At 38.1% G+C, this 19,484-nt stretch overlaps 1 protein-coding gene across 3 annotated transcripts in view; it reads right to left on the bottom strand.

Annotated features, from left to right (window-relative positions):
* Positions 1-6: 6 nt before the first annotated feature.
* Positions 7-19,484, bottom strand: part of LOC109431771 (uncharacterized) — a 436,488-nt gene continuing 417,010 nt past the window's right edge. For all 3 annotated transcript variants that reach the window (XM_062856052.1, XM_062856051.1, XM_062856053.1), the window contains one exon: positions 7-2,510. In XM_062856052.1, the coding sequence (XP_062712036.1) occupies positions 1,738-2,510 (773 nt within the window). In that variant the 3' untranslated portion in view covers positions 7-1,737. The remainder of the gene's footprint in view (positions 2,511-19,484) is intronic.

The following is a 19,484-nucleotide window of genomic DNA, read 5'->3' as shown; positions in this document are numbered from 1 at the left end:
GTCGCAACTCAATTTGGATTAGTGCATATTGTTGCTCTTAATTAGCTTAATGATGCGCAATTGAAAAAATAGATTCAAATTTACTTCGCAGCTGCAACTTCGCATGTGCTTCTAGCGACGATTTCGATTTGGTGGTGCGACGATAATATTCTGTAGTTCGCAAATCTCTCGCACAAGGCGCTCGCAATGTTTTTGCTCCTGTTTGACGTTTGCTCACTACCACCTTCTGATCAGTGGGTTTACAAAACACAGCATAATTAGCATTGGGCGATTATACATTTGTGTCAGTGGTTTTAATCGCACTTTGTTCCAAGTGATACGTCTGTTTGTCTGTGATTATGATATCGCTATGAGCCATTTTACGCAGTGGCAACAATGTTGATGATGATATTGATTTTCACAGGTTAGGACACCACCTCCTGTCAAATTTTCATTCAAAAAACTGTTCGGTCTTCCGTCCGATTGGTTTGTACCTACGTCAGGTTTGGCGCCGTCGACAAATTTCTGCAATTGCAATTTCTCATCGTAATAGGCTGTTTTACCTGACGCAAATCTGACTGGAAAAGGCCTACTTTCCCACACCAAATAAACAGTGCTGTAATGGTTCATTACATCACTGATTTGCGTGGCGTAATGAACCATTACAGCACTGTTTTCAGTTTTGATCAACTTCTTGAGGCTTTCTGGAGGCAGTTTTGAAAAATTGTGACAACTGCACAGTGTAACCTGCTATGATCAGACTTCCTTAATCATGGCTATCAACATCAGTGTGCAGTCTGATGAAAAAGTTTAGTTAAAAACTATCCTCAAGTGGTAATTTATGAAGGTGCAAAAAACGTTGTACGCAACTCGGTGCAGAACTCGATTTTTACAGCACTCGTCGTAATTATCCAACTCGACAAGCCTCGTTGGATAAATGTACGACTCGTGCTGTAAAAATCTTCATTCTGCACCTTGTTGCGTAAAGTACTATTATCGCATTTTTAAGATCCATGCTGTATTTCACCTTGCATTTCTACCTGGATTCCATATCCCGAACGAGAAGTGTTCCAACACCCTGCTCCTAAAAGTAATCACAAGTGATCAAAGCTTAATCTATCTCATTTATTCCGATCATTCAAAGTCGATCGCATGTATTCACCTTTCTGCTGTGGATATTAGTCAATTATATAACAAAACAGTAACATAACAGTAATGATTTCAAAAATTGATGTCATCAATTGGTTCTAAGAAAGCAGCTCTTTTCGTTTGCTCTGGGTCTTATCTCTAAACATTCACGATCCATCTCAGTTACGGTACAGTTAATTCCCTAGTAGGTACAGTGACGTGTATGTGCAGACTTGGACAATTTCAGTTTTTTTAGTAAGTTCAACAGTGGATACAAAATGGAGATACCAGACTAGACTGGTTAGAAACTTTCCGTTTAGTCACAATAAAGGTGCTCCTGCCTATAATAGTGACTAGATGTTACTCCTAAGTATTATTACTACGAGTCTCTTCGCTACAGTTCGTATAAACGGTGCTTCGTAAAACCTAAACGTACCGCTTGGGCACTTGCTTGTATAAACATTCAACTCTATCCAGCAGGTTGAGAATTGGTAAAAGATCGAAACTATAGTTTTGTTTTTACAATTCCTAGTGGTCGCTCTCTCTCTAACACTAAATAGGGGGTGGTGCTGCATACCACTGCTATAACAACAGCTCACTGCTTGGCGGTCGGTCTTCGGTTTGCGACGATCAGTTCTGCGTCAGGCCGTCGTCCGTCACCAGGGGACAGTGGATCTGGGCCTCGACGCTGATCTCCTGCTGGCAGGCCACGCCCGATTCGTTGAGGTTCGATTTGCTCGAGTCCGACTTGACCAGATTGCTGATGTTGGCCGTGATGGTTTGAAAGTCTTCGGTGATCACATCGATTGTACTGTTGAGGTTATCGTTGAATTTGGAATTTTTGAACATTTCCCTCCGGTTGTTGGTTCCGTTGTCGTTGGCGGACGGGAGACGCGTCGGAGAAACGGCCGACATCGATCGGCCGGGCATTCGTTTGTTCTGATTGTTGAGTTCCGCAATTCGGTTGATCCGATCGGTATCGTCCGGGTCGTCGTCCGACTCTCGAGTGCTAAATTCTCTCGTTATTGACGATCTTGGCACAATGTCCAAACTACTACCTCCATTGCTGGTAACAGTACTGGACTTTCTACTCATCTCGCGGAGCTTCTTGAGCCCGCTGAGGGTAGTTGGGTTCGCACTGGGGTCGGATATTTCCACGTTCCCCAGAACGAACGGCAACTTTAGTGAAACCTCTCCTCCCATACTGCTGAGTATTAGCTTAACCTTAACGTAATAGGACACATAGATGGCGAACACGTTTTTTTCCTCCGATGCGGAGAGCGTAGAAAGAATGCCGCGGGGCGCACTGGTGGCTAGCTTGGAATTGTAGGCCGATGCACTGGCATCACTGTAGCTGCTGCTGAACAAGGCACCTTCGACAGCAATCCAGTTTTTGGTTGTTCCTGGAATAGAGATGGAGAGATCGCATTGTTAGGTAATCAGTTTCTTCATTATTCACTACAGTTGTCTCAATTTTGTTATATGTTTTTAAAAACATGTAAAATTCATAGTAAACTAAGGATACGGAATCGAGATGAGAGCTTCTCGATGAACAGATGTGGTTGAAAAGTGGGAGGAACACTACGATGAACATTTAAATATAGTGCAGAGAACAAAACACAATATAGCTATTGGAAATGTATTTTCTCGCGAGATACATACAATTGCTTCCAGGTAACTAATATGATGAAATTAAGATTTATACAGTGTATCAAACAATTGTCCGTACAGCATTTTTTTTGTCAAAATAATTTTTCATTCAAATGTTAATAACTTTTTTATACGTCAATCAAAAACGCTGAAATTTTGACCAATCATGTATCATATATTAATATCCATTGGTGAAATTTTGAGCGAGATCGAATAAGTTTTCTAAAAGTCAAAAAAAAAAAAAAGTTTCATAGAAGTCATTGGACACATTTTAAAAACGTTATATCTCAATATGTGCTCTATGAAACTTTTTCAATTTTTTTTGTGGTACAGCTTAAACCTAAGGCTTGCATATGCAGCTACGTTGGAGGTTTTATATTTACCACAAAAAATATGAAAAATGTGCTTATGTAGTTGACGATATTTCAAAAATTACCATATTTTGCACATTTAATCTGTCAAACGTTTTCCATCAATAAAAGTGCATTAACTGAACGAAAAATGCATAGGACCTACTCTTCAAACGTAGTTTAGTAGGTCCTGTATTAATATATTACATTAAGAGAGTTTAAAAAAGTTGGAAACACTTAGCACTTTTATTGATCAAAATATGATAAATTTCCAAATAATACTCTGAACATATACAGATTTTTCATATATTTTTGTAGTGAACATAAAACCTCAAACGAAGCTGCATATGAAAACCTCAGGTATAAGCTGTAACACAAAAAAGAAGGAATTCCTGGAGGAATCTCCGAGGGAATTCCAGGAGGAATTTTTGGAGGAATTTCTGGAGGAATCTCCGGAAGGTTTTCCCCGAGGGATTTCCGAAAAAAACCTCAGTAATCTCCGGAGAAGTTCTCGCAGGAATCTCCGGAGGAATTATTGGAGAACTCTCAGGAGGAATTTCTGGAGAAATCTTCAGAGGTGTAGGATTTCCCGGTGGAATTATTGGAGAAATCTTCCTGATGCCACTCCTGGTGTAATCTTTAAAGAAAATCCTGGAGAAATACCAGAACAAACTATGAGAGGAATCCAAAAAGTTACTCCTAGTAGGTCTCCTAGTAGGAGCTTCTGAATGAATCCAGGAAGAAGTTGCTGGAGGATGGATTACCCAGATAAATCTAGTAAACAATTCCTCGTGTAATCCCAAAAGGAATTCTTTGAGAATTCATATAAGAAACGCCCAGAGAACTAGAAGGAACTCTTGGAATGATCCCGGAAGGAATTCTTGCGGAAATCTCCGAATAATCTGAATGAACCCCGGAAAAAAATAATAGAGAAATCCCGGTAGAAATTATTGGAGGATGATTAAAAAAACTCCTGGTAGAATCTTGGAAAACACCTCTGGAGAAAACCCTGAAGAAACTCCTAGCTATTAAACCCTGAAAAAAAAAAAACATTATAAGGAGCTCATGGAGGGATTTTTTGGAGAACTTCTAATGAAATTCTCAGAGAAATTTTATGAGAATCCCCGGCGAACTCCTGGTGGATTTTCCAGTGAAACATATCGAAAAATTTCAATAAGATTCTCTGCCAAATCCCAAAGAAAAACCTTCGTACGGAACGCCAGAAGATTTATCACAAATAATCCTTCGTGGATCTTCATTATAAGTTCCCCGTGAATCTTTGTCCCAGTATTTCTTCAAGAGTTCCATAAAGTAACCGTCAGAGTCCCAGCAGAATTCCTCCCACCGTAGTCCGAACCCCAGTATTGCAGAATTTATAACTAGTATCTAATCATAGTTCTCGCTGTAAAACTATGAAAAGATCCCCCAGAATCCCAGCGCAATGTCTCTCATCAGCATTTTCCTTGGAACGCTTCACAACTCCGCTGCAATCTTACTACATATCTGGATTTTACCCAGAAGCCCACCCAAAAGTTATAAAAAATTGAATCATTTTCCCCAAAACGCGCGCGAAAAAGTACATTTCAATTTCAATAACATTTCCTGAGAAAACGAACGAAATTTCTCTAAGTCCAAATCGTGAACAACCTGATGCCCTTTTCTTCACATCCTTTTTACACCATCGTTTAAAATGCTGTCAGTTCAACAAATGTCAAAATTACTTATACGGAAAAAGGAGGAGTTTTACTTGAGCGCTCTACTTGGGAGCAGGAAACTTAGCTTTAACTTTTAGTAAAATACCTGGGGGCTCCATCGAACTCTTCGCAATAGCAAATGAAGGAGTAGGAGGCGCATGGTTGTTTAATGGGTTGATTCCATATAACCAGCGCACAATTGCTTAAATTCTGTGCGCTGCAAATTAGAGATTCTTTCTGGAAATTCCTTTTCTATCGATTATATCGACCGTTCTCAGGCTTAACATGCTACATTTTAGATCTAGTTTGCTGGCAACAAACGGAAACCTCTACAATGAACTACCTGCATCGGTTTCCGACACATTCCACCGCGAGAGGCGCTATACGTATAGTTTAACTCTATCGGAAACTAAAAGAAACTATTGAATGTTCCATCAAACTCCAACAGATGGCGACTCTGTAGCGTAAACAAGCTTACAGTGAGAGTCCCAAATTAGGGTAGATGATATTTTATGAAAATTCGCTTCTTATTTATGCTTGAATACAGATTATAAAACACCTTTCAGGGCATTGTTTTTATTTTTATTGCGTTTTATTTTTAAACAAAGCGCAAGGAATTACTTTTGTAAAAATATCAGCATTAAACATGACTTAATTTCTCATTTTGTGCCGAAAACGGTGCAGTACGGTAAAGCTGCTACAACAAGATTTTGACAGCTCATGCTCATTGGCAGAACGCAGAGATCACACCGTCACTGGAGAAGCAGCCAAACAACAAGTGAAATTACTGCAAACGTTCGTCCGGTTGAAGCAAATTTCGGGGTTTCCAGTGCTTATTTTTCAAAATTAAAAACCGCCGCGGGAAGTAGCTCTGCGGATGAGGTTTTGCCGCTGGAGACTGACCTGTGGAATGGTCAAAGCACTTGGAAGATGCCGACCAAAACGCGATTCGGCAGCGCCGAGCGAAAAGTGTCAAAATGCAACAGAAAGCCAGCAAGAACCGAAAATTTCCGCAGGTAAGTCTTGTGAATAGTACCGTTATTGCCCATGACCAAACTCTATGTGATTTTGTTTAGATTGGTGGAATCCCAGGCCGTGGAAGGTGACGTGTTACAGCCATATGTGATTGATATATTTTGACCTGGATTTGAAGTGTAATCTGCGGCAGGAACGTTTTTGAATCACACCGATGCCAAAACCGAAGTTTTCCAAAAGAAAGCGAAACAGAACCACACACATACATCCGCTTACTGATAACATGGATGACCACCATCTGCTGTGGCGAACGGAGAGTCCTGCAGTACACTCCGGATCTGAATGGTCACCGCGGACGTTGACTGTGCATTCATGGAGGCCAGTGGGATTCCAGACGAAGATTCCGCCGAATGTGATTAAACGCTTTATTGGACGATGACTACTGCTGATCCCATCGCTAGTGGAAGCTAGCTAAAACAGAACATTCTGGTCAAACATTTCAATAGGTCCTATCTGCATTTGAGAGGCTCTCTTTGTTCACTTTCTCTTTCAATTATTGCAATGTAATGGTACGCTTTTCAAATATTTTTGCAGTACAAATCAAAAGACGATTGTTTTGATCATCGTTTACTGCAAGGAGACAATCCTAATACAAATAAACAGCTGAGATATTAACGAAAGAGAGGGAAACCAAAGAGAGCCTCTCTTCTGCAGATAGGACCTTTAGACATGTTTGGCCTGCATTGTGCAATATGTTGTTGTATTCTATTTGTTTTTAAATTTATATCGAGTTTTGAAAAACATTGTATTTGTAGTATTTCACTGTATTATAAGAAAGAACATAATTTGCATAATAGAAAAGTAATGCCTTACTACACAACCTGAAAGAACTTGGTAAACCATGTATAAACTAAAGAAACCATTGCATATGATCAGCAGTGAGCAGAATGCTCCTGCAGTTGGTATTGTTTCTTATTTTTGTAATATTTTTGAAAATAACGCAACCAATCGCTTCGTTTTTGAATTAGATGAATTAAGGAGCGTGAGATGCTTACTGGCACCTTGATCTAAGCTAATTCAAAGTTTTAAAACAAAGAATGTGTCAGAAAAGGTACAAGTAATGTGTCACGTCGCAAAGAGGTGAACCAGTTTTGCATAATTTTGGTTGAAAGTGATAAACTACTTCAAAGAACGTTATTAATCGCAACCTGGGAGAAGCCGTCCTGATTAAATTTGGTTGAAGGTGATAAACTACTTCTAAGTTTTAACACAAAGAACGTTTTAAATAAAAGGTACCAGTACTGCGTCACCGCGCAACCTGGGAGAACTTGGTGAACCAGTCTCGATTAAGTTTGGTTGAAAGTTATCAACTATTTCAAAGTTTCAATACAAAGAACGTTTTTAAATGAAAGATACTAGCGTCACCTCGCAACCAGAGAGAACTTGGTGAACCAGTCTTGATTAAATTTGGTTAATGGTGATTAACTACTTCAAAGATTAACACAAAAAACGTTTTTAATAAAAGGTACCAGTACTGCGTCACCTCGCAACCTGGGAGAACTTGGTGAACCAGTCTCGATTAAGTTTGGTTGAAAGTTATCAACTATTTCAAAGTTTCAATACAAAGAACGTTTTTAAATGAAAGATACTAGCGTCACCTCGCAACCAGAGAGAACTTGGTGAACCAGTCTTGATTAAATTTGGTTAATGGTGATTAACTACTTCAAAGTTTTAACACAAAGAACGTTTCAAATACAAGGTACCAGTACTGCGTCACCGCGCAACCTGGGAGAACTTGGTGAACCAGTCTTGATTAAGTTTGGTTGAAAGTTATCAACTATTTCAAAGTTTCAATACAAAGAACGTTTTTAATAAAAGGTACAAGTAATGCGTCACCTCGCAACCTGGGAGAACTTGGTGAACCAGTCTCGATTAAATTTGGTTGAAAGTTGTAAACTATTTCAAAGTTTCAATACAATGAACGTTTTTAAATAAAAGGTACTAGCGTCACCTCGCAACCAGGGAGAACTTGGTGAACCAGTCTTGATTAAATTTGGTTAAAAATTATAAACGTTTTTAATAAAAGGTACAAGTAATGCGTCACCTCGCAACCAGAGAGAACTTGGTGAACCAGTCTCGATTACATTTGGTTGAAAGTTATCAACTATTTCAAAGTTTCAATACAATTAACGTTTTTAATGAAAGGTACCAATATAGCGCCACCTCGCAACCTGGGAGAACTTGGTGAACCAGTCTTGATTCAATTTGGATAAAAATTATGAACTATTTCAAAGTTTTAACACAAAGAACGTTTTAAATAAAAAGTAACAGTACTGCGTCACCTCGCAACCTGGGAGAACTTGGTGAACCAGTCTTGATTGAATTTGGTTAAAAATTATAAACTATTTCAAAGATTTGAAACAAGATACGTTTTTAATAAAAGGTACAAGTAATGCGTCACCTCGCAACCTGGGAGAACTTGGTGGACCAGTCTCGATTAAATTTGGTTTAAAATTATAAACTATTTGAATGTTTTGAAACAAGAAACGTTTTTAATAAAACGTACAAGTAGTGCGTCACCTCGCAACCTGGGAGAACTTGGTGAACCAGTCTTGATTAAATTTGGTTTAAAATTATAAACTATTTCAATGTTTTGAAACAAGAAACGTTTTTAATAAAAGGTACAAGTAATGCGTCACCTCGCAACCGGGGAGAACTTGGTGAACCAGTCTTAAGTAGATTTGGTTGAAAGTTAGAAACTATTTCAAAGTTTCAATACAATGAACGTTTTTAAATGAAAGGTACTAGCGTCACCTCGCAACCAGAGAGAACTTGGTGAACCAGTCTTGATTAAATTTGGTTGAAGGTGATTAACTACTTCAAAGTTTTGACACAAAGAACGTTTATAATAAAAGGTACCAGTACTGCGTCACCGCGCAACCTGGAAGAACTTGGTGAACCAGTCTCGATTACATTTGGTTGAAAGTTATCAACTTTTTCAAAGTTTCAATACAATTAACGTTTTTAATGAAAGGTACCAATATAGCGCCACCTCGCAACCTGGGAGAACTTGGTGAACCAGTCTTAAGTAGATTTGGTTGAAAGTTAAAAACTATTTCAAAGTTTCAATACAATGAACGTTTTTAAATGAAAGGTACTAGCGTCACCTCGCAACCAGAGAGAACTTGGTGAACCAGTCTCGATTACATTTGGTTGAAAGTTATCAACTTTTTCAAAGTTTCAATACAATTAACGTTTTTAATGAAAGGTACCAATATAGCGCCACCTCGCAACCTGGGAGAACTTGGTGAACCAGTCTTGATTAAATTTGGATAAAAATTATGAACTATTTCAAAGTTTTAACACAAAGAACGTTTTAAATAAAAAGTACCAGTACTGCGTCACCTCGCAACCTGGGAGAACTTGGTGAACCAGTCTTGATTAAATTTGGTTGAAAGTTAGAAACTATTTCAGTGTTTTGAAACAAGGAACGTTTTTAATAAAAGGTACAAGTAATGCGTCACCTGGCAACCTGGGAGAACTTGGTGAACCAGTCTCGATTGAATTTGGTTGAAAGTTGTAAACTATTTCAAAGTTTCAATACAATGAACGTTTTTAAATGAAAGGTACTAGCGTCACCTCGCAACCAGGGACAACTTGGTGAACCAGTCTTGATTAAATTTGGTTAAAAATATTAAACTATTTCAATGTTTTGAAACAAGAAACGTTTTTAATAAAAGGTACAAGTAATGCGTCACCTCGCAACCTGGGAGAACTTGGTGAACCAGTCTTGATTAAATTTGGTTGAAAGTTACCAACTATTTCAGTGTTTTGAAACAAGGAACGTTTTTAATAAAGGTACAAGTAATGCATCACCTCGCAACCTGGGAGAACTTGGTGAACCAGTCTCGATTAAATTTGGTTGAAAGTTGTAAACTATTTCAAAGTTTCAATACAATGAACGTTTTTAAATGAAAGGTACTAGCGTCACCTCGCAACCAGAGAGAACTTTGTGAACCAGTCTTGATTAAATTTGGTTGAAGGTGATAAACTACTTCAAAGTTTTAACACAAAGAGCGTTTATAATAAAAGGTATCAGTACTGCGTCACCGCGCAACCTGGGAGAACTTGGTGAACCAGTCTTGATTACATTTGGTTGAAAGTTATCAACTTTTTCAAAGTTTCAATACAATTAACGTTTTTAATGAAAGGTACCGTAAACCGGGGTCAAATTGATCTCCGGGTTGAAATTGATCAGACGATTTTCTGTTAGATATAACATTCTTCAAATAGTTTCCAAGCAAATATCGTTTAGTATCAGTTCCCAACTGCACGATAGTTGAAAGGAAATTACTTAAAATATGCTAAACCTAAACGAAAAACGTGTGATCAATTTCGACCCGAAGATCAATTTGACCCCGGTTTACGGTACCAATATAGCGCCACCTCGCAACCTGGGAGAACTTGGTGAACCAGTCTTGATTAAGTTTGGTTGAAAGTTAGAAACTATTTCAAAGTTTTGAAACAAGGAACGTTTTTAATAAAAGGTACAAGTAGTGCGTCACCTCGCAACCTGGGAGAACTTGGTGAACCAGTCTCGATTAAATTTGGTTGAAAGTTGTAAACTATTTCAAAGTTTCAATACAATGAACGTTTTTAAATGAAAGGTACTAGCGTCACCTCGCAACCAGAGAGAACTTGGTGAACCAGTCTTGATTAAATTTGGTTTAAGGTGATAAACTACTTCAAAGTTTTAACACAAAGAGCGTTTATAATAAAAGGTATCAGTACTGCGTCACCGCGCAACCTGGGAGAACTTGGTGAACCAGTCTTGATTACATTTGGTTGAATGTTATCAACTTTTTCAAAGTTTCAATACAATGAACGTTTTTAAATGAAAGGTACTAGCGTCACCTCGCAACCAGAGAGAACTTGGTGAACCAGTCTTGATTAAATTTGGTTTAAGGTGATAAACTACTTCAAAGTTTTAACACAAAGAGCGTTTATAATAAAAGGTATCAGTACTGCGTCACCGCGCAACCTGGGAGAACTTGGTGAACCAGTCTTGATTCAATTTGGATAAAAATTATGAACTATTTCAAAGTTTTAACACAAAGAACGTTTTAAATAAAAAGTAACAGTACTGCGTCACCTCGCAACCTGGGAGAACTTGGTGAACCAGTCTTGATTGAATTTGGTTAAAAATTATAAACTATTTCAATGATTTGAAACAAGATACGTTTTTAATAAAAGGTACAAGTAATGCGTCACCTCGCAACCTGGGAGAACTTGGTGGACCAGTCTCGATTAAATTTGGTTTAAAATTATAAACTATTTGAATGTTTTGAAACAAGAAACGTTTTTAATAAAACGTACAAGTAGTGCGTCACCTCGCAACCTGGGAGAACTTGGTGAACCAGTCTTGATTAAATTTGGTTTAAAATTATAAACTATTTCAATGTTTTGAAACAAGAAACGTTTTTAATAAAAGGTACAAGTAATGCGTCACCTCGCAACCGGGGAGAACTTGGTGAACCAGTCTTAAGTAGATTTGGTTGAAAGTTAGAAACTATTTCAAAGTTTCAATACAATGAACGTTTTTAAATGAAAGGTACTAGCGTCACCTCGCAACCAGAGAGAACTTGGTGAACCAGTCTTGATTAAATTTGGTTGAAGGTGATTAACTACTTCAAAGTTTTGACACAAAGAACGTTTATAATAAAAGGTACCAGTACTGCGTCACCGCGCAACCTGGAAGAACTTGGTGAACCAGTCTCGATTACATTTGGTTGAAAGTTATCAACTTTTTCAAAGTTTCAATACAATTAACGTTTTTAATGAAAGGTACCAATATAGCGCCACCTCGCAACCTGGGAGAACTTGGTGAACCAGTCTTAAGTAGATTTGGTTGAAAGTTAAAAACTATTTCAAAGTTTCAATACAATGAACGTTTTTAAATGAAAGGTACTAGCGTCACCTCGCAACCAGAGAGAACTTGGTGAACCAGTCTCGATTACATTTGGTTGAAAGTTATCAACTTTTTCAAAGTTTCAATACAATTAACGTTTTTAATGAAAGGTACCAATATAGCGCCACCTCGCAACCTGGGAGAACTTGGTGAACCAGTCTTGATTAAATTTGGATAAAAATTATGAACTATTTCAAAGTTTTAACACAAAGAACGTTTTAAATAAAAAGTACCAGTACTGCGTCACCTCGCAACCTGGGAGAACTTGGTGAACCAGTCTTGATTAAATTTGGTTGAAAGTTAGAAACTATTTCAGTGTTTTGAAACAAGGAACGTTTTTAATAAAAGGTACAAGTAATGCGTCACCTGGCAACCTGGGAGAACTTGGTGAACCAGTCTCGATTGAATTTGGTTGAAAGTTGTAAACTATTTCAAAGTTTCAATACAATGAACGTTTTTAAATGAAAGGTACTAGCGTCACCTCGCAACCAGGGACAACTTGGTGAACCAGTCTTGATTAAATTTGGTTAAAAATATTAAACTATTTCAATGTTTTGAAACAAGAAACGTTTTTAATAAAAGGTACAAGTAATGCGTCACCTCGCAACCTGGGAGAACTTGGTGAACCAGTCTTGATTAAATTTGGTTGAAAGTTACCAACTATTTCAGTGTTTTGAAACAAGGAACGTTTTTAATAAAGGTACAAGTAATGCATCACCTCGCAACCTGGGAGAACTTGGTGAACCAGTCTCGATTAAATTTGGTTGAAAGTTGTAAACTATTTCAAAGTTTCAATACAATGAACGTTTTTAAATGAAAGGTACTAGCGTCACCTCGCAACCAGAGAGAACTTTGTGAACCAGTCTTGATTAAATTTGGTTGAAGGTGATAAACTACTTCAAAGTTTTAACACAAAGAGCGTTTATAATAAAAGGTATCAGTACTGCGTCACCGCGCAACCTGGGAGAACTTGGTGAACCAGTCTTGATTACATTTGGTTGAAAGTTATCAACTTTTTCAAAGTTTCAATACAATTAACGTTTTTAATGAAAGGTACCAATATAGCGCCACCTCGCAACCTGGGAGAACTTGGTGAACCAGTCTTGATTAAGTTTGGTTGAAAGTTAGAAACTATTTCAAAGTTTTGAAACAAGGAACGTTTTTAATAAAAGGTACAAGTAGTGCGTCACCTCGCAACCTGGGAGAACTTGGTGAACCAGTCTCGATTAAATTTGGTTGAAAGTTGTAAGCTATTTCAAAGTTTCAATACAATGAACGTTTTTAAATGAAAGGTACTAGCGTCACCTCGCAACCAGAGAGAACTTGGTGAACCAGTCTTGATTAAATTTGGTTGAAGGTGATAAACTACTTCAAAGTTTTAATACAAAGAACGTTTCAAGTACAAGGTACCAGTACTGCGTCACCGCGCAACCTGGGAGAACTTGGTGAACCAGTCTCGGTTAAGTTTGGTTGAAAGTTATCAACTATTTCAAAGTTTCAATACAAAGAACGTTTTTAATAAAAGGTACAAGTAATGCGTCACCTGGCAACCTGGGAGAACTTGGTGAACCAGTCTCGATTAAATTTGGTTGAAAGTTGTAAACTATTTCAAAGTTTCAATACAATGAACGTTTTTAAATGAAAGGTACTAGCGTCACCTCGCAACCAGGGACAACTTGGTGAACCAGTCTTGATTAAATTTGGTTGAAAGTTACCAACTATTTCAGTGTTTTGAAACAAGGAACGTTTTTAATAAAAGGTACAAGTAATGCGTCACCTCGCAACCTGGGAGAACTTGGTGAACCAGTCTCGATTAAATTTGATTGAAAGTTATAAACTATTTCAAAGTTTTAACACAAAGAATGTTTTCAATGAAAGGTTCAAATATCGTTACATCGCAACCTGGGAGAGCTTTGGTAAAGATTGTAAATCTACCCTTGGACTTTCGGATTTTTATAAAGCCCATAAACCACCCACTCACCACCCCAATCACCCCCCCCCCCCCATAAGGTATTTTTTATTGTTTGTAAAGAATATAAATTAAAATTGTTTAATAGGAACCCTTTCGAACTTGTCCAGTGCTGACTATGATGAAGATGTTTCTAATGATGCCATACGTCTTGTAGGTAGTTTGGTAGCCGGACTGATGAATGTTGAACAGCTATGATTGCCAGAAGAAACTGAAAAAAAAGCGTACAATTATTGAAATGACAGCGCATGGCCAACTAGAAACCGGTTTTAAACTAAAAATAGTTCGCCTTTTTCACGATTTTCTTAGTATACCCTCAGATAACAGATGTTTATCCTTGAACAAAATTTATTTCAAACTAACTAGACTCAAAAAAAGTATGAAAAAACGTTGCTCACTGCTGCCATACAAGGAGTTGCTGCCTGCAGTAAATATCATCTGACTGGGATTATTTGCATTAGTCATTTTCACTCAAGCGTTGTGGTAGTGTTTACATACATCTCGTATATCAGCATAAACATCTGTTACCTGTATTACACATGTTAATATCATACGCAATACCCTATACAATTAGCAGAAACATAATATGTTTTCTAAGGGTTACAAATTTTATAAGGGTTACAAGGAAACTTCCAGGAATTTTTCCATGGAATCAAAATACATATTTTATAGAAGATGCACGTCTGGAAACATTTCGGGTAACGTATGGAAGAAAAATTCCATAAGAACTCCTGGTGGAATTTACGAGCAACTCCTGAAGGTATTCCGTAGGAACCCCTGGAAGAACTTCCGAGGAACTACTGGAGGAATTTCTAGCGAACTCCGAAAGAAACTCCCCCCTCACCGCTGTAATGTCATACGCGCCGCATGCCATTGTAGCTAGTGGAGGGGAGGGGTCTTAGTCGCTCTATTCACGCGTGGGGGAAGAAGTCCTGTTGAAACTCCCGAGCAACTCCTGATGAAATTCTGGATGAATTCCCAGGGATCTCCTGGCTACATTCCGAGCAGTCCGTAGAGAGAGAACCCTGGAGGAATTCTCGAGGAACTCTTGGAAAAAAAATGCTTGAGGAGTTCTTCGAGAAATTTCCGTGGAACCTGTGAGCCTTCTGGAGGTACTCCCAAGGAACTCCTTCAGGAATTCTCGATCAACTCCCGGGGAACCCCTGCAAGGTTATACGAGGTTTTACGCGAACTCCTGGAAAAAATAATAAGAAACTTCTGGAAGAATTCTTTGGGGAATTCATAGACGAATTCCTGAAGAGTTTCTTAAGGAATTCCAGAGAAGCTCTTAAATGAATCCCCAAAGAACTCCCGCAGGAATTCCCAAGGAACTTCTAGAGAAATTTCCGAGGAACTCCTATAGGAATTTTCGAGGAACTCCTCGAGGTTCGCGAAGAATATATGGATGAATTCCTTAGGAGCTCTTGGTGGAATTTCCTGAGGCACTCCTGGAGGAATTTTCGAGCATCTCCTGTAGATTTTTGAGGCACTCATGGAAGAAATTCCGAGCAACTCCTACAGGATTTGCTGAAGAACTCCTGGAGGAACTCTCAACAAACTCTAAGAGAAATTGTCGAGGAGCCCCTGCAGAAACTTCCCAGTAACTCCGGGTGGAATTTTCGTGGAGCTTCTGGAACTCCTTGAGGAATTCCCATGGAACTAATAAAGGAATTTCTAAGGAACTGCTGAAAAAATTCCCAGGAACTCCTGGAGGAATTCTTGAGGAACTCCTGAAGGATTTCCCGAGGAATCCCTGGAGGAATTCCCGATGAACCCCTGCAGAAATTCTCGGTAGGAATTTTTGAATGAATTGAATGTTATTTCCGTGGAGCTGCCTGAGTTACTCTCAAAGAATTTTACTTCAAGGATTTACTGAAGCAACTTCAGGAGGAATACCTGAAGGGAGTACTGAAGGGAGTACTGAAGGAAACCATTAGAGAACTTCAGGAAGACTTCATGAAGGAACTTCTCTGACGATTCCTAATTAAACTCCTTGAGAAATCCCTGAAGAAACTCTTCTATTAAAGTTCAAAACTTCTGAAGGAATCACTAGAAGAAGTCAAAGAAGATTCACTGCAGGAATTGATGGAGAAATTCCTTAAAGAAAAGGGAACATATTTGAAATAACTCCTGAAATGGTCCCTAATGGAACTCCTGCAGGAACTCCTGGATTAAGCCTTGAAAGAACTCCGGGAGAAATGCCTGGATAGATGCCAAATAGAACTTCTTGAGAAATTCATAAAATATATTGGGTAACATAGGGTATTATCGGCAAGTTTATTGTCTTCACTATGGGAGGTTTCTTGAAACCTATAGGCCTCAAATCCTTCCCAAAGCTTTTGAGTTGCGTGAAAATAGGGATTTTTTATTTAATCATATTTATTTTAAATACTCGTTTTACGTCATACAGAGGGTGGCCAATATGTTTGGGATAGGCAACTTTTTTTCTCTCACGAAAAAGATTAACATGCTGTAACTTTTCATAGAGTGCATCAAAAATTCTCAAATTTTGAGTGTTTGTCAATCTTTTATATGTACATCATTGGTACAAATTTAAGCTCGATTGGTTAATCTTTCGCGAAGCTAGAACTGTTCTCGTAAAACACTATTTTTAGACAATTAATTTTTGAACTATCATAGGGTCTTGTACCATTTGGGCAGGTATACCTATTTGGGCACTTGCTGCTATAACTAAATCAACTTTAAACCGATTGATTTGAAATTTTGTATAAAGTTAGGCCCACACTTTATACATATGTACATACTTTACAAATGTTGAAAAAAGTTATGATGGATTGACACTTTTTTGATTTTTCTCGAAAAAATGTATTTTTGGACGTATGTCATTAAATTTTTCCTCTATATGGGTGAAAATGTCAAATTATCTTAACTTTTTTCAACGTTCAGCATTAATATATTGTTGATAAACGCTCAAAATTTCATGCAATTCGGTTTTCTGGTCTCTGAGATGACAGCTCGATAATTTGTTGTCTAAAAAATTGTGTTTTACGAGAACGGTTCTCGCTCTAGCTCATATAATAGGTTGACAGACAAAATTTGAGATTTTTTTATGCACTCTATGAAAAGTTACAGCATGTTGAACTTTTTTTGTGAAAGGAAAAAAAGTTGCCTATCCCAAACATTTTGTTAGTGTTAGTTCTACACTAAGTTACACTCTTAAGGTAGAAAATGGTATATAAATAAATAAATTACTTAATAAACCACATAATAATTTTGATTGACTTGTCACGTACTTCTTCTTCAATAACACTAGCTTACAGCATTTTTGAACTCGGTAAGCTGATGATCATTTTTGGTGTAGAATCATGCCCTGAGTTCGAAAACGCAAAGGAAAAAAATTACAGTAGAGCCGTGAGTAGAGTTCACGACTTTCATTTTATTTTGTAAACTAGTGTAATTGAATATCTATAATAATTATTACCTAAATTATTTATCAATTGTTAATCGATGTACTGATGGGTAGCTTTGAAAATTCTATTCCAAAATCTCAAATAACTATTTCCCGAAGGCCACTCCAGTAACGCACCTATACACCGAACCCCAAATCCCGATTTCGATAGCATTAGTTTACTCGGAGAAAAGGCATTCATTGGGGTTTTGGGCTAATGGTATAATTCTGGTTATGACCTTTACATTTATGTAGGGTAGAATTCACAGATCAGTAATTTTCATCTCATTCTATTTCACACCTTATATAACGAACTTAGCTGATTTAGTATGGATTGTATATACATTTTCTACCTTAAGAGTGTAACTAAGTCAAGAAATTAGTTTATAAACATTCTATAACTATTTCATTGTCTTGCCTTTCCAAGGGAAGAAATTGGAGTTGTACAAAAAAATGACGGTTTGAATAAAAATACGACTCAGATTTCATTTGGAAGGTGACCCCAAACTTATGTACGACGCAACATACTAAAGTGCCCCACACATTACACAATGCATACGTTTGCGTGTGCGTGACAGTAGTTTGACACATTTTCCATAGGAAAACTAGGGAAAACTAGGAAAATAGGGAAGGAATTAGGTACTAAAGGAACTTCTGGATGAATACATAACTGAAGGGAGTACTCCAACCATGAAAGGACCTCAGGAGCACTCCATGAAGGAGCAATGAAAGGATTCTTTACGGAACTCCTTAAGAAATTCCTGGATATAATGGATAAAATCTTAAAACTTCTGAAGGAATTATCTGAAGAATTCAAAGCGGATTCACTGAATGAATTCCTGGATAAATCCCTAAAATAAAACCTGAAGAATTCTTCAAAATAACTGATGCAACTCCTTAAGAAAACCCCGAATGAACCTTGAGAAAACTCCTTGAGAAACCCCTACAGGAGAACTCTTAGATATATCCCAGAAGGAATTCCTGGAAGGATCCCAAATGGAACTCCATCTCTAACGGAAGGATATGCTTGAGGAATCCGTGGATGGGAAAACTCCAACACGATTCACGGAACGAATTCCTGGAGGAATCCTCATAGGGAACCGCAATAAGTTATTAACTGGCGAAGCCCGGATGCAAACAAATCACTGGTTGGATTCCACCCATCCAATCCAATAATGACATATGAAGAATGAAATTTAGCAACCCAAATTGACTTACCACGACGGGCCTCAAGGCCTCCGGTGAAGAAGAGGTTTTAGGAATCCAGTCCTTTCACCTTCTACTTGATCCGGGCGTACGGTCCGATGGCTGTATCCGTTATGTCATGTCGGACTTCTCCGGTGCGATCCGTTTCTCTTCGAGGAGGTACCAGATCAGAACGGTAGGGAAATCATGATGCTCGTTGATACTCAACGTTGAAGGGGTCGTAGTACGAGTACGTTTTGCATCCCGAACATTGAGTGATAGTATCCCGCGACCGGATGGAGGCCCATGGCCAGGAGGGATCTCAATTTGAGGTAGATCATCATGGAATCGCCACCAACTTGAACCTCGAATCCTGCCTGGTCCGTTTCTTGATATACGGATTACTTTTCCAGAATGATCTTCTTCCGTCTTGCGTGCAGCTCCTCGGTAAGTCAACCTAAATAAATCCGGATGTCACTATACACACTTTTTGGAACGAAAAACTGAAAAAACAAACCTGCTGCCGAACGCCTCGTCGCTGACTACCGATACCTGCATGTGCCCCCAATTTAACACTGCGAACGACGGCTATTTGTTGACCGCTGCTGCGGTGGGAGGAACTATTAAACCTGAAATGGTTTGCATAATGAAATAAATGTTATTTATGTAAAGTAATTAAATTTTTACCGCATATTTTTGCTTCCGAGTTGCCGCACCAAGCTCAAAGCGGCTGAAAACTTTTTTTTTTATTTTTTTTCTGTTCACGAATTGACAGAAGAGTAAACACGAATCCATGTATACTTGCGATGCCATGTATAGGCAAACGAAGATCAACCAATATCAAGGCAGAAGTTATCGGTCGAAATAATGTATGGGAATTTGAACATTTTTCCAAATAATTCAAATATTTCGAAATTTTGATAAAAAATATTTGGTACCGTAGATGGCTATTATTATGGCCTACAACATGTACCAAATATTTTTTCCGATAAATTGTTTAATGAGTCAAGAAATTAATTTTTATGAATTTCTCCATACATTTTAAAAGTTAAAAACTCCTGCTCACTAGCGCCATCTGTTGCAATTTTTGCAAAAGCTGGTAATCCATATGATAAAATCGCGTGAAGGCGTTTTGCCCCCGGGGTGGGGCGTTATTCCCTCAGTTACCTTACAAAGC

The sequence above is a fragment of the Aedes albopictus genome, chromosome 3 (assembly GCF_035046485.1).
Source record: "Aedes albopictus strain Foshan chromosome 3, AalbF5, whole genome shotgun sequence".
In the NCBI taxonomy this organism is placed as follows: domain Eukaryota; kingdom Metazoa; phylum Arthropoda; class Insecta; order Diptera; family Culicidae; genus Aedes; species Aedes albopictus.
The sequence above is the reverse complement of the archived record's forward strand: the minus strand, read 5'-3'. Positions and strand labels throughout refer to the sequence as shown.